Genomic DNA, 15,495 nt, shown 5'->3' with positions numbered 1-15,495 from the left:
AAATTTCAGAGCTTTGGACAATTCTAGTAACGGTGTATTTACTTAGTTTTGTTTTCTCCATTAGGAAATGGACACATACACACACACACACACACACACACACACACACACACACACAGATAAATCATTTGCCAACCTCTGTGATGTTGGCTCAAACTTGCTTAAAATAAAAAAAAATTTTAAAGAAAAAATACATGTGTACACTTTGGGTGTTTGTTTTGTGTTTTAAATCTGAGGCATACAGAACCAAAAAGCAAAAATAAAAAAAGTAGCCAACTTACTAAAGGTAAGAAAAACAATAGGAACAATGTAAAAGATGAAACAAGAGACAGAAAGACTAGGAAAAACAGGAAAAGTGAACAAGGATGATGATAAGTACTCACCTTTAAAGGTGAAGTAGACTTTTCCTCTTCTGACAGGTGAGATTAGGAATAACAAGTTAAAACTGTTGTATTAATAAAAGGCTGCTAAAAAATATATAGAGCCTCTGTCTAAGTAGGTCTTCAAGAACAGGCAATTTGAGTGGTTTAAATAAATGCGTACTTGCATGGATGGACTAGATCTGCACTATCTAGTAGGATGGCAATAAAAATAAAAATTAAAGAAAATTCAATAATATTAAAAATTCAATTTTTATGTGACATTAGAGACATTTTAAGTGCTCAATAGTCACATGTGGCTAAAGGCTATGATACTAAGTAGTGTAGATGTAGAACATTCCAATCATCACAAAGAGTTCTACTGGGCAGCACTGGGTGAGGCTCAGTGTCTAAATTATAAAGCTAATTTGGTTTTCCTTAGAGCTTTTTCTTTGTTTATTTTATAAAACTTTTTGTTTTTTATTTTACAGAGCCTTTTGTTCTTCAGTCATATGTATCCATTTAAACATTTTTCATATTAAATTGAAAATGCATGCAGTTGCACAAATAGAATGTACTCCTAAACAAGTAGCAATTTAAAATTGCTATTTTGCACAATGCTCTTTTTAAAAATTTGCACAACTGAACAAATGCATACAACTATATTAAAAAACTATTATAGTTTGATATTATCTATATATTAGTGGCCTGGTGCACGGATTCGTGCACATTGAAAGGAAATTAATTAGAAGAAATATTTTAATATCACTATTTGCCCTTTCTCTATAATAGAAGTATTAACCAAATTCACAATCGTCAATGACAATTCAAAACACATGCGTGCGACTGGCGCTAGTGAGAGCTTTATATGTATCGCACAGGCGTAAGTCAACTTAGCCTTTTATAGATATACAATAAACTTGCTTAATTAGACCTGCTTTCTGATTTAGCTCAACTTTTTCCAGCCCAGTGAAGCACCCCAACTTCTCTTTCAGGTAATTGTCAGCAACACAGCAGTAAATATCAACACGAAGCAGATTATTATTATAGATCATGCAGGGAGAATAGAAGGTAAAATATTTAACTGCACCAGTGTTTGACTATATTCTGTGCAGTGAGAAAACCTGAAGTCATTTTCAAGGTCCACCATTTCTTACTTCTTTTTAGTCGGGTCCAGTTTCTAAGCTTTCTAAATCTCCGTTTTCCGGTGAATGAAAAGAAAATAGGATTCCACCGAATCTCCTATCTACCTACTCCAGGACTTCTATGAGGATCAAATGAGATGAGGCACAGGAAAATGCTTCACAGACATTTGGTTAAAGTGTAAAATGTTTGCACCTGGCTATAAAGCAAGTTGTGTTCCTGGGCTGAAGAAACTCCAAGGAGGCTAGTCGCTAGGGAGAGGAAGCCGGATGTTACTACGTCACGTCATTACCCAGCGCCCATAGCTACCAGCTGGATGGACACTTAGCATATTAGCCATAGATAGATAGATAGATAGATAAATAGATAGATAGATAGATAGATAGATAAATAGATAGATATAAAAGGCTAAGTGTCTGTCTGACTGGTAGCTATGATGCACACTGACCACCAGGTGGCAGACCCTCAACGAAAGAGCTGCCGTGATGCACATTAGCCACTTACAAATAAATGGCACTGCGGACCTGGCGCAGACAAGCAACACTTGGCTTCCCCTAACTGGGACACAGGCACTGCCACCACCCTGGAGCAATACCCCACCAAATTGCAGCGAACGCTGCTAAGACCCCATGGTGCAAAATGCAGCCCACAGAACAGCCCAGCCCAGAAACGGTGGCTGTGGGCACTGGGTAATGACGTCACGTAGCAATGCCTGGCTTCCCCTTCTTAGCGACAGGCCATTGAAAAATAAACGGCACCACAGACCTGGTACCAACAAACCAACACTTGGCTTCCCCCAAGTGGGACACAGGCCCCGCCACCACCGCGGAGTGACACCCCACCAAATTTCAGCCAATGCTGCCAAGACCCCATGGCGCAAAATGCAGCCCACGGCCCAGCCCAGCCCAGCAACGGTGGCTGTGGGTGCCTGGTAATGACATGACATAGCAACACCTGGATTCCTCTCCCTAGCAACTAGCATCCTTGGAGTTTCTTCAGCCCAGGAACACAACTTGCTTTATAGCCAGGTGCAAACATTTTACACTTTAACCAAATGTTTGTGAAGTGTTTTCCCATGCCTCATCTCATTTGATCCTCACAGAAGTCCTGGAGTAGGTAGATAGGAGACACGGTAGAATCCTATTTTCTTTTCATTAGCAAGACGCAAATAGCGTTATTAAAATATTTTTTCTAATTAATTTCTTTTCAATGTGCACGAATCCATCACCGGGAGACTAGTTTAATATAATTAACAAATTACAAAAATGTTTAATTTCTAAACATAAATTCAGATATACTATAGTTGAAAAATAGAAAAGTAAATTAAGTTCACACAAGTTAAATAGACATAAATAGTGAAAAAAACAAGTAAAATTAATAGTTATAAGTGTAGCAATAAATTCAACCAAAATATTGATATAAAGTCTCTTCTTAAACACTACTTATAACATCTGATTCAAATGAAGAGTTCTGAAAAATTCCCTTGTATTAAAGAGAAACATGAAGAATATTTAACTTATGCTTTAAAATTCACATCAGAACTAACAACAAATAAATTCTGAATATGTAGCAAGAATAGAATCCAAGTTATACAACATAAATCTTAAGAAATTCATAATTGATTGAAATGAGATGGGTGGGCCAACATACATTTTAGAGAGTAAAACTAAAGCTACTTCATAAATTATTCTACAAGGTATTAGTTTTATATGTGACAAATGACAGTCATTTTTACACATCAGCTACTTTCTAATTTTTATACATTATTTCTTTTATATTCATTGAATATTTTTTTCAAATTTAGAACTTATACCATATATCTTAGTGCACTTATTTTTTTAAAATATATGTTTTATTGATTTCAGGTAGTAAGGGAGAGGGAAAGATAGAAACATCAATGATGAAAGAGAATCACTGATCGGCTGCCTCCTGCATGCCCCCTATTGGGGATCAAGCCCACAATCCGAGCATGTACCCTTGACATCGAACCTGCAGGCTGATGCTCCACCCACTGAACCAAACCAGCTAAGGCTATCTGTGCACTTTAAATGTAGTAATAAAATTATATTAAATTCACTGATATTTTCTCTTGTGTTACTTTAGAGAAAGAGTTCTCTGGCTGTATCACGCCTTTTCTCTTTTTACTAATCACATTTTCAATTTATTAATCTTTAGGATTGTTATATCAAGCAAGTTTGATTTTAAAAATCTATATAATCACAAATAAGACTAAATTAAACAAGCAGAAGAGAGTGGGAAGCAACAAAAAAAGAAAAACCTTAGAAAAGATGATAATGGAGGTTAAGAATAATATTCTAATTTAAGAATCAAAGAAAACTCTCCAAAAAAAGTAAAAAACAGGAAGTAAAACTTTAAGACCAAATAAAATCATGTATCAGTTCAGTTTCTTTACTAAGAATTAGCTAATAATGTGCTATTTTTTTGGTGGAGTCAGAAATTATCTCTTCCACCCCATGTCCACCAGGAGATAAATACATAATGTCTATAAACTGAGATTCACAGTTTCTGGGTTTATTTTTCCACCACTTAAACTGTGGATCATTGCTATCATATGAGAGTGTTTGTTCAACTCCTCTTGCTGAAGTTTTACTTGAGACTCTTTCTCTTCCAAACGACTTTCTAATTGGGACTTTTGAACCTCTAGTGAGGAAGCCTAAGAAATTGGGGAGGGGGGGAGAGAAAGAAAAACAATTTTTCATTTTTCTCTTCACAGATATTTTAAGATGTTCTTATTTTTCATTTGTAAAACAACCATTTCAAATGACACATTATAAATATATATATATATATATATATATATATATATATATATATTTTAGTCAACTAAATTACATGGTTATTTTAAGGTAAGTAATCATTAAACAATACAAAATAAATTGGGAAGACACATTCAATTTGTCTTTCAAAGTCAATGCTAGCAACTAAAATTTTGCAGAAAATAGTACATATTACTATTTAGAATTACTATTAAAATAACCACATTAAAGCAGAACCAGGAAATCTATAAATGTAGCATGGGAATCTTATGTTTCTTATGTCACTTATGCTCTTGGTTGTTCAAACAGTCTTTTAATACTGGTTTGTTGTCATCTTCCTAGTCAGATGGACCAGAAAGCACTGTTCATAGCTACCACACTAAGCAATCATAATGGAGAAACAGCAATGGACTTAAATTCAGAATATATAAGTCTACTATTAGCTATGTGACTGTCCTTGAGTCTATAACTTAACCCAAGACTCAGTTTCATTCGTAGGTTGAAAATAATTATTAACTTTATATTAATATGTTTGTGAAAGTGAGGAGGATTAAGACAAATGTTTCAAAGAGTCCTTTGCAAATTGTAATGTTCTAAACAAATGTGAACTACTATTATTATTACCATCTCTATAAGCAGAAAGAGGCGGCTATGTTCCTATACACAGCTACCTGTATGTGATGTAAAGAACTGGGAACCCTTTTCTGTATTCCTTGCCCGCTTAACAGCAGTAAGTGCTGACAAACAGTAGATATTTAATAAATGTGTGATTATTTTAGGAAATATACGTTTTCACATTGTGAGAGAGTTCTCATAATAAACAATTGTCAAGCTACTTTGAGATCCTACTATCTTCAAAACAAAACTATACTCAAGAAACAGAATATTAATTTATCTAAATTCACTTTTCACAAATTAAGACTTTTCATTTTACTGCAAATGAAAACTTAACAGATTCTTACCTTAATGCTCAATTCTTTTCTTATATGTTCCGATCTGCTTACTTCTTTTCTAAGGATATCAATGGTCTCTTCCTTATCTTCCCTTTCTTTTTGTAAGACTTTAATTTTTTCTTCTTGTACTTTTGTTTTTTGTTGCAAGTCTTAAAACAAACAAACAGTCAGTTATACTGACTTACCTTGAAAAGCTTTCATAGCTATTATGTCATAAGAACAACAAAAAAAGGCACTAGAAAGACAACGAAATACCTTGCTGGAAATAAAAGTTTTACAGTATTTGATGAACAGAAAATACCAAGTAACTCTTCCTCTGTACCAGTATTATACAGAAAAATACCAAATCTCCATGTCTTTCCCTCTTCCTCTGTTCTAAAGATAATATAATATAGTAATGAGGGGAAGGACAATCCTCAGAGCTTAAGGGTTAGAAGAGAACAGGAGAGAGAAAACTATGAAAAATTTTATAGGTAGATGATGTTTGTGCTCTAAGACAAGTGAGTTAGTACAAAACTGTTTTTTGTGGATCACTTCAGAGATATCATTAAGGAAATAGTAACTAAAAGTTACCAAGCACTGCCACCTGCTGTTATTTCCTGTAATTTCCAGTTTTAAAAATGAATTTAACTAAATTGCAAGAAATATTATGGAAATAAAAAGAGAGATGTTTAGGATGTGATTTAAGATTTTGAAAAATGAGGGATGAAGAAACTAATGAAAACCCAAAATAAAAACCCCTCATGTTTTGATTATCTTCCAACAAAAAATAATGTTAACATATATGCAATTTGTTACATAAAAAGCTACTTACTTGCTAGTTTACATTCTCTGTCTACTAGTTGGTTCTGTACTTCTTTTCTCTGTTCTTCTATTTCTATTAATTGGGCAACAGTTCTGAAGTTATAAAAAAATAGAAGAAATCATCAATGAACCATTACCATTTCTTTTTCTCAAGTATTTTAAGAGAAAATTCCTAAGAATAGCAATTACTCTTAAATTCTGCCATACGTTTTATATGTAAAATAAGTTAAAATTCTATTATCTACAAAAAACAGTTCTGTATGTTTTTGAAAATTACAAAATAATTAGAAGAACTAAAGATTTTACTTTTCATTTTGTTGCTTGAGTGACTCATTCAACTTTTTTACTGTCTCAATTTGTTTCTTCAGAGAATCACATGTGATCTGCAACTCTTTATTTTTCTTTTCAGTAGTTTCATTCCTGAAAAGAAAACAAGGTGAGTGATATTTTTTATGGAAGAAAACATATAATGAAGAAAAGAAACTCAGTGTTTATTTTTTCTTCTAATCAAATTCCATACACTACAGGTGAGAGGAGGAATGTTATAAATAAGCAGGGCATAAACAGAGTTGGATTAACTCTAGTAAAAGACAGTAAAGATGTGCTTTGGCTGACTGAGGTGGTAAAAATTACTGTGAAATGGAAATGTATGGGGCATTAACCTCATATTTATAAATATAGAGCTTAATTTTATAGATGTTACTGCATTACATAATTTCCTATAAGATACATACAGCTATCTTTCTGGTTATATCCAGAAAGTGAAACAACGTCTGTAAATCTATCTCTGTTAGCCTGTTGGGCATATTACATATTTAATTAAAAATATCAAATTAATGAATAAAGTAGTTGAAGATTCTAAATTTCTCTGGTCTCTTTAAAGCTCTGCATTTATAGTGCTGCTTATTTTACCTGCAAGGTAAACACAGAAAGAAGTGATACTTTGATACCTCAACTATCTTAAGTGTGAAAAGCTGACATAAGTGGAGCCATTTTAAAATAGAGCTAGGACAGCATTCCAGAGGAACTGCCTTGCATGTCTTGGTCCTCAAACCTTTGGAAGGTTTGAACTGGGAAAAATAATGTTAGGATTGGGCCAAACGAACACTGTATTTCAAATAACTGCTTGCAAAGCTAACAGGAAAGCAGACATCTGACTACCAAACTTTAAATTAAAGATATTCTTTAGAATTAGCACCACCATGTATAGCTAAACAATAACATAGCTTATTTGCACCTATAGAAATTCCTTCCTTCTATTTATGTAATTATTTTCCTTCTCTTTCTTGTAAAGACCCTTTTCCTTCATTCCCTAATTCGAACACTATTTGGATTTGTCTGAATCAGTGATCTCAAATAAATACTGGTCTTTTCTTTCAGGCTAACTTAAACACAAAATGTCCTTTTCACTTTATTAAGTACTAAGATAAAAAACTGACTGACACACTAACCAAATTTGGCCAGCAGAAGTGTTTTATCTCTCCTACACAGAGTTTATAAAAATCTAAATTTTAATTCGCTAATACTACATATGAGTTTTCCTCAGCCAGATTTATTTACTTATTACCCATTAGGTCCCTCAAGGCAGGAGTTCTACCTATTGGCTCCTCAATCACTATTTGGAATATCAGCAAGTCCTATAAATCACTATTTCTCATGGATCACTTGCTTACTTTCTCTTATACTTAACACTAATAGTTCACTTTATCAGTGCCTAAATCAGACTTTGGAAAAAGCTGTTATTGGGGGAAAATATTTTGTTTTCACACATTTTCCAGATGTTATACATTTCCACCCTTTATTTTTATTGGTGGACCTTGCCAAAGTTAACCATTTTCTTTATCTCTTTACTAGAGGCCCAATGCACGAAATTCATGCAAGAGTAGGCCTTCCTTCCCCAGGCTGCTGGCAGGCACCCGGGCTTTCCTCCAGCCACTGGCAGGCACCTGGGACCCGGGCTTCCGTCATAGCCCCAACTTCATCCAGAAGGTCATCCAGAAGGATGTCTGATACAATTAGCATATTATGCTTTTATTATAGAATAGCAACATAGAACACTAGAAAATTTTCAAATTTTAACCAATCTTGAAACATAGTAAAACAAGGAACAAGTTAATCACAGTTTTTTTATCTTTATTGTTTAGTAGAAAATACATAGTGTTCTTGGTCTTCCTTATAATTCAAAAGATTTAAGACTGGCCTAATAGACAAAAAAGATTTACAAGGGAGGGAAAAACAATTAATCTTATAGTTTGTTAGTGGGTGTATAAATTGGTATAGCATTCTTGGAGGGACACTTGGTAATATATCAAAAATTTAAAAACACATACCCTTTAAACCCAGCAATTCACCTTTAAGAATGTATTATAAAGATACTAGAGGCCCGATGCACGAAGATTCGTGCAAGAATGGGCATTCCTTACCCTGGCTGCAGGCACCGCCTTCGCTCCGGCCGGAGCCGCCTTTTCTCTCTGGCCCAGAGCCACCCTTCCACCTTCCCACGCTGGCCAGAGGCCCGGAGTGGCTGGGGCGGTGTGGAACTCCTGTGTCTCACCCCGCCCCAGGCCACTCGGAACCTGCATATGCAAATTAATACGCCATCTTTGTTGGGTTAATTTGCATACCCATTCCTGATTGGCTGGTGGGTGTCACGATGGTACGGTCAATTTGCATCTTACTTTTTTATTATTGTAGATTAGTGTAGATAGTAACATATAAGTAAACTGTATTCAATGGCATCAAGGATGAAAACTGAATAAGAATTTACAGATCAGTTAAATATGAATACCCAGATTTCCATTCTATTAGGCTGAATGATATGAAAGAGCTAATATTCAACCACTTTTGCACTGTACAAGTGACTGATTTATATGGTTAAACCTAATATAAATTGTGACAAGTTAGGTCATTCAACAATTACTTATGGAGTGTCTAACTATGTACCAAGCACTGTTCTAGGCCCTGGGGATCTCTCAGTAAATAAAATAGATAAAACTGAGAAACCAAGATGGCGGCATAGGTAAGCACCTAAACTGCTGCCTCGCAAACAATTTCAAAACTACAACTAAAAGACAGAACGGACAGCATCCAGAACCACAGGAAAGCTGGCTGGGTGGAAATTCTACAACTAGAAGGAACGAGAAAAGCTCATGGAGAATCAGAGAAGTTGCAAAGGGCTGAGGTACGGAGACACGCGCGCAGAGAGGAAGGGCAGCTGAGGGCCTGGCTGGCTTTCTCTGGTGGAAGGGGTAAGGAAGCCCCCGACTGCACTGAACCCCAGTTCCAATTGCACTGAACCCCAGTTCCGGGTGAATCCCCATGAACCCAGGCTCATATTGGGGAGTCTGAACTGTCAGGTAGAGAGAAAGGCACATGGAGACTCGGAGACTTGAGGGAGCCGTGGCAGACAGGGGTCTGGAGGCGCGCACACACAAGTGTGCGCAGAGAAGACTGACTGCGGAGGTTCCAGCTGGCTTTCCCTAGCGGAAGGGAGTCGGAAGCTCCTGACTGCACTGAACTCCAGTTCCAACTACACTGAACCCCAGTTCCGGGAGAACCCCTGGGGACCCATGCTTTTACGGGGGGAATCTGGACTGTCAGGCGGAAACTCAGGGGAGCCGTGGAAGGCAGAGGTCTGGAGGCGCACGCGCAAGGGCAGGGCTGACGGGAAGCCAAGACTGTCTGCTCAGCCCAGAGACTCCGCCCCATCCAAGCTGAGCACAGAGGCTTTTGCAATTTTGCAAGTCTGGTCCTGTAAGGCGGTCTCCAGCACAGAAGGTCTCCCAGCATAGACACAGCTGATACTCACAGCCAATTGGCCTGGAGGTCAATTCCTCCCAGTGATACCAACAACAATCAAGACTTAACTACAATAAGGCTGTACACACAGTCCACAAAGGAGTATACGAAGAGTGTCCACATCAGGTAACTGGGGAGGACAAGCCACTGGGCCATATAGGAAACCTAGCACACAAAGCTACCCTACCAACTCAGGGAAGCAGCAAAAATGTGGAGACAAAAAAACAGATCACAAATGAAAGAAATGGAGGAAAACAAACGACTGGATATAGAATTCAAAACCACGGTTATAAGGTTTTTCAAGAATTTCCTAGAAAAGGCCGATAAATTTAGCGAGACCCTCGAGGATATGAAAAAGGATCAACTAGAAATTAAGCATACACTTATTGAAATAAAAAATATTATACAGAGACCCAACAGCAGACTAGAGGAACGCAAGAATCAAGTCAAATATTTGAAATACAAAGAAGCAAAAAACACCCAACCGGAAAAGCAAAAAGAAAAAGAATCCAAAAAGTTGAAGATAGTGTAAGAAGCCTCTGGGACAACTTCAAGCGTACCAACATCAGAATTATGGGGGTGCCAGAAGAAGAGAGAGAGCAAGATACTGAAAACCTATTTGAAGAAATAATGACAGAAAACTTCCCCCACCTGGTGAAAGAAATAGACTTAGTAGTCCAGGAAGCGCACAGAACCCCAAACAAGAGGAATCCAAAGAGGACCACACCAAGACACATCATAATTAAAATGCCAAGAGCAAAAGACAAACAGAGAATATTAAAAGCAGCAAGATAAAAACAGTTAATTACCTACAAAGGAGCACCCATACGATTGTCAGCTGATTTCTCAACAGAAACTATGCAGGCCAGATGGGAGTGGCAAGAAATATTCAAAGTGATGAATAGCAAGAACCTACAACCAAGATTACTGTACTCAGCAAAGTTATCATTCAGAACTGAAGGTCAGATAAAGAGCTTCACAGATAAGAAAAAGCTAGAGGAGTTCATCACCACCAAACCAGTATTATATGAAATGCTGAAAGGTATTCTTTAAGAAGTGGAAGAAGAAGAAAAACGTAAAGATAAAAATTATGAACAACAAATACATATCAACAAGTGAACCTAAAAATCAAGTGAATTAAAAATCTGAGGAACAGAATAAACTGATGAATATAATAGAATCAGGGGCATAGAAAGGGAGTGGACTGAAAATTCTCAGGGGGGAAGGGGTAGGGGGGGTGTGGGAAGAGACTGGACAAAAATCGTACATCTATGGATGAGGACAGTAGGGGGGGGGAGGTAAGGACAGAGGGTGGGGTGGGAACCAGATGGAGGAGAGCTATGAGGGGAAAAAGGAGAAACAATTGTAATGATCTGAACAATAAAGATTTATTAAATTAAAAAAAAATAGATAAAACTTGTCCTTGCAGTGCTAACATCCCAGATGACTGATGAACAAATGAAAAGGAGTAGTCAACTGGAAAGAAATAAACCTGTATTCTGTTTCCAACTTTAATACTGAGTATGATTATAAGCAATATTTCATTTCACTAAGTTTCTTGCTAATTACTTACCTTATGGTAGTATTAGAATACTAGAGGCCCGGTGCACGAAATCATGCACAGGTGGGGTCCCTCGGGATGGCCTGTGAGGATCGGGCTGAAACCTGCAGCCCAACACTGTCTGCAGCTCCTACCTGCTGCTTCTGCTCATCCCGGCCCCACTGCGCCTGTCATGGGCTCACGCCCAATCAGTTCCAATCAGGAGAAGCTCGCGCTGCCGTAGCAGCACTCTCCAGCAGTGAGCCCTGTGTCTGGTGCCCTCCCAAGGGAAGTGGCCTATGGGATCAGGCTGAAACCAGCTCTCTGACATCCAAGGGGTCCCGGATTGCAAGAGGGCACAGGCCAGGCCGAGGGACCCCACCGGTGCACAATTGGGGCTGGAGAGAAACCACGGGAGGGCTTCAGGGCATATCTGTCCCATCTCGCTCAGTCCTGATTGGCCGGACCCCAGCAGCAAGCTAACCTACCAGTCAGAGCATCTGCCCCCTGGTGGTCAGTGAACATCATAGCGACTGGTTGACTGTCTGCCCCGGTGTTCAATGCACGTCAGTCATAACGAGCTGTTGAGTGGCCTTAGCCTATCATTAGCATATTAAGCTTTGATTGTTTGAACAGTCAATCAGTTACCACATGACCGGACATTTAACATATTAGGCTTTTATTATATAGGATAATATAGGATACAAATGTTTACAAACAGATTTTAGGACCACAGGAAAGAAGTGCTATGTGTTCATTATAGATTCTAATCTTAAACAGAAACATTTATAAATTCACCTCTGAAGAAGTTCCATGTAGGATTTTGTCAGTATTTCATGTTCTTCAGCCACAGACTGTAACTTCCTATTATGTTGAAAGAGATGCTCTATGTCACTCTGGGCTCTTTCTGATTCAGCCTGCTGTGACTTCAGCAATGCACCAAGCTCTTCATTTTTTCTTTCAACTTCTCTCAACATACCAGCAAGTGTCCGTGCCTTCAAGAAAATAGAATAGAGACTTTTCCACTATCATTATTTAAACATGCTCTTTTTACAATTTAAAAGATTTACCAAATATCTAATAGGCTAGCATCTATTGGGTTATATAAAGATTAGTCATATATACTTTTTATTTAATTACTTCTAACAAATCTGACACAACCACAGTTTTTTATTTAATAGATAATTCTGACAAAACAATCTCGGTATGATCAGATTCATGAAAATGAACACAATTATAATTACACTAGAGGCCCAGTACAAGACATTCGTGCACTCGGGGCGGGGTCGGGGGGGGGGGGGGAAGAGGGGAGTCCCTCAGCCCGGCCTGCATTCTTTCACAGTCTGGGAGCCCTCAGGGGATGTCTGACTGTGGCTTAGACCCGTTACCTGCAGGGAGCAGGCCTAAGCCACAGTTGGACATCCTTAGAGCTGCCATGGAGATGGGCCATTGCACTTGCCAGCCCGGCTTGTGGCTGAGCGGCACTACCCCTGTGGGAGCACACTGACCACCAGGGGGCAGCTCCTGCATTGAGCATCTGCCCCCTGATGGTCAATACATGTCATAGCGACCAGTTGTTCTGCCGTTTGGTCGATTTGCATATTACACTTTTATTATATAGGATGAAGGCAGCTCTACATATAGTACTCAATGAAAAGGGTATAGTTCCTGGGCTAGTTGTCAACACTAAATCACAAAGTTTGCACAGCTCAGTTTTTGCACTTCGGGCAAGAATTGAGAAAATGATCTTAACCATGTTACAGATGCTTAAGCAAACATTTAAAATTAAGTTAGCACAATCAGTGGCATAACCTAGATTCATTGTGAAAGTAATTGTGACCAGAAAAAATTAAATAAAAAAGAACATTAAAGAAGCAGAAAAGTAACTAGAATAAGAAGTATACTTTCCCCCTTCTTTGGTCCAAAAAAATATACGTTATTTTGAAGTGACAAATAAAAACCTAAGCCATTCTCTGCTTTCAGGACAGAGTCTGTAAAGCAGTAATACCCAAGTATTTAGTGTTATTTTTGCTAAAAGCCTTTTCAGTAAAATAAGAAAAACACTAAATTTTCCAATAAATTCAAGTCACATGCAACAGACAGGATATAAGAATGTGCTATGAAAAGAGAAAAAATGATTTTAATATCACTAATTTTCTTTATTGGAATTTATGAAAAATTCAATATACCATCATCAGTCAAGAAAAATAAATCCATCTTATATAATAAGAGAGGAATATGCTAATTTGCTGGGACACCCTCATGGGTAACATCCGGTAGGAGTGGGTGGGCATGCTGCATGCCACAGGAGGCCGGGCACGTGACGCTACATCAAATAAAATAAAATGCCTTTACATGCCCGTAGATGACAGGGTTCCAGGAGGAAGGGCTCCAGTTTCATTTCTCACACCCACCTAGGACTCCCTGGGGCGGCTCTCCCCACCGAGCCCTAAGCAGGACAGGTGCTCCGCTCCAGCCCGGGAGCCCTAAAGGGAGGCAGAGCGGAGTGCTTTCCCTCCGGGACCCCGCTCTCCCTGGAAGTCCAGCTGAGGGTGCTCTCCCTGGGAACTCGGAAATCCGCCTCCTGGGGCGACTGCACAGCAGCCAGGCCTGGTGACCTACCCGGAGGCCATGCAGCTGCCATAGTTGAAGTCACCCTCGATGGAGGAGCGGGGGTAGCAGGGATCAGAGTCAGCCATGTCAGCAATGGAACCCCAGCTCTGTGCTGAATGACTATAGCACACAAACCTCAATGGTCCTCGGTCACTTCCTGAGCCGCAGTCAGCCCGGACCAGGGATCAAACCCGAAACCTAAGTAGGTGCCCTGACAGAATGGAACCCAAACCTTTGCTGTGGCAGAGGAGCTCCGGCCCACAGCAGGGGCCAGCGCACGCCAGAGGGGTTTTGTTGAGGGGCCCGCAGTGCAGTGGGTTAGAACCGCCTACTGATACAGCAAGGTTGCAGTTGGATCCCTGGTCAGGGCACAGACAATAAGCAACCAAAGAGAGCATAATAAGTGGAACAACACACTGGTGTTTCTCTTGCTCCCTTCCTCTCTCTATCTCTCATCATTGATGTTTCTATCTCTCTCTCCCTCTCCTTTCCTCTCTAAAATCAATAAAATATATTTAAAAAAAAATAAACCTTCTGGCTTGCAGAGTTGCTAAAACAGTTAGAAAGCGAAGTCCCATCCCTTCCCATTCATTCAACAAATACTTCATATGCTCCTTCAATAATCACACTGGGAATGGGTGTTTGTTTGTTTGTTTTGGTTAATTCTCACCTGAGGACATTTTTGCATTGATTTTTTTTTTTTTTTTTTTTTACAGAGTGGAAGGCAGGGAGAAAGACAGAAACTAATGTGAGAGACATCAATTGGTTGCCTCTTGCTGAATTTCCGACCAGGGCCCTAGATTAAGCCTGCAACCCAGGTATGTGCCCTTGATCGGAATCCAACCCGGTACCCTTCAGTCTGCCTGCAAAAGCACTATCCACTGAACCAAACCAGCATTTTTTTTTTCTTTTTAAGTCCTTCTCTAAGAATATGTTCTTTGCATTGATTCTAGAGAAAGAGGAAGGGAGAGGGAAAGAGAAAGAGAAACATTGATCAGTTACCCAAGCAATTTGATAGGGATGGAACCCACAATGTGTGTATGTGCCCTCACCTGGAATCAAACCCATGACCCTTTGGTGCATGGGAGGACAGTCTAAATACTGATCCACACCGACCAGGGCCTGGAGATATATTTAAAATTTTTTTTTTCAGATCTTCACTGGCCAGGTGGCTCAACTAATTGGAGTCTCAACCTGTACACCAAAGGATTTCCTGTTGGATTCTAGGTTAGGGCACATACTTAAGTTTAGGTTAGATCCTGCTGGGTCAGCAGGTACAGATGCAGCCTACTGGTATTTCTCTGCCACATGGATGTTTCTCTCTCTAAAAATCAATTTTAAAAACATCCTCAGGTGAGAATTAAAAAAATATATAGGAAAAATTTTCAGATCTAAAATTTTATTGGGTTCTTTTTTACATTTTATTTTTCATTTACAGTTCACATTCAATATACTATCCTAAATAATAAAATCCTAATATGCAAATCAACTGAACAGTGAAATGACTG

At 38.7% G+C, this 15,495-nt stretch overlaps 1 protein-coding gene across 2 annotated transcripts in view; it reads right to left on the bottom strand.

The window, feature by feature from the left end:
* Positions 1-3,079: 3,079 nt before the first annotated feature.
* CIP2A (cellular inhibitor of PP2A) overlaps positions 3,080-15,495 on the bottom strand; it is a 49,077-nt gene continuing 36,661 nt past the window's right edge. For both annotated transcript variants that reach the window (XM_079766468.1, XM_079766469.1), the window contains 5 exons: positions 12,173-12,369; positions 6,343-6,456; positions 6,047-6,129; positions 5,242-5,381; positions 3,080-4,176 (listed from right to left, as the gene is read on the bottom strand). In XM_079766468.1, coding sequence (XP_079622594.1) covers positions 4,006-4,176; positions 5,242-5,381; positions 6,047-6,129; positions 6,343-6,456; positions 12,173-12,369 — 705 coding nt within the window. In that variant the 3' untranslated portion in view covers positions 3,080-4,005. The remainder of the gene's footprint in view (positions 4,177-5,241; positions 5,382-6,046; positions 6,130-6,342; positions 6,457-12,172; positions 12,370-15,495) is intronic.

This window comes from Cnephaeus nilssonii, assembly GCF_951640355.1.
Source record: "Cnephaeus nilssonii genome assembly, chromosome: 3".
NCBI classification, from domain to species: Eukaryota; Metazoa; Chordata; class Mammalia; order Chiroptera; family Vespertilionidae; genus Cnephaeus; species Cnephaeus nilssonii.
The sequence above is the reverse complement of the archived record's forward strand: the minus strand, read 5'-3'. Positions and strand labels throughout refer to the sequence as shown.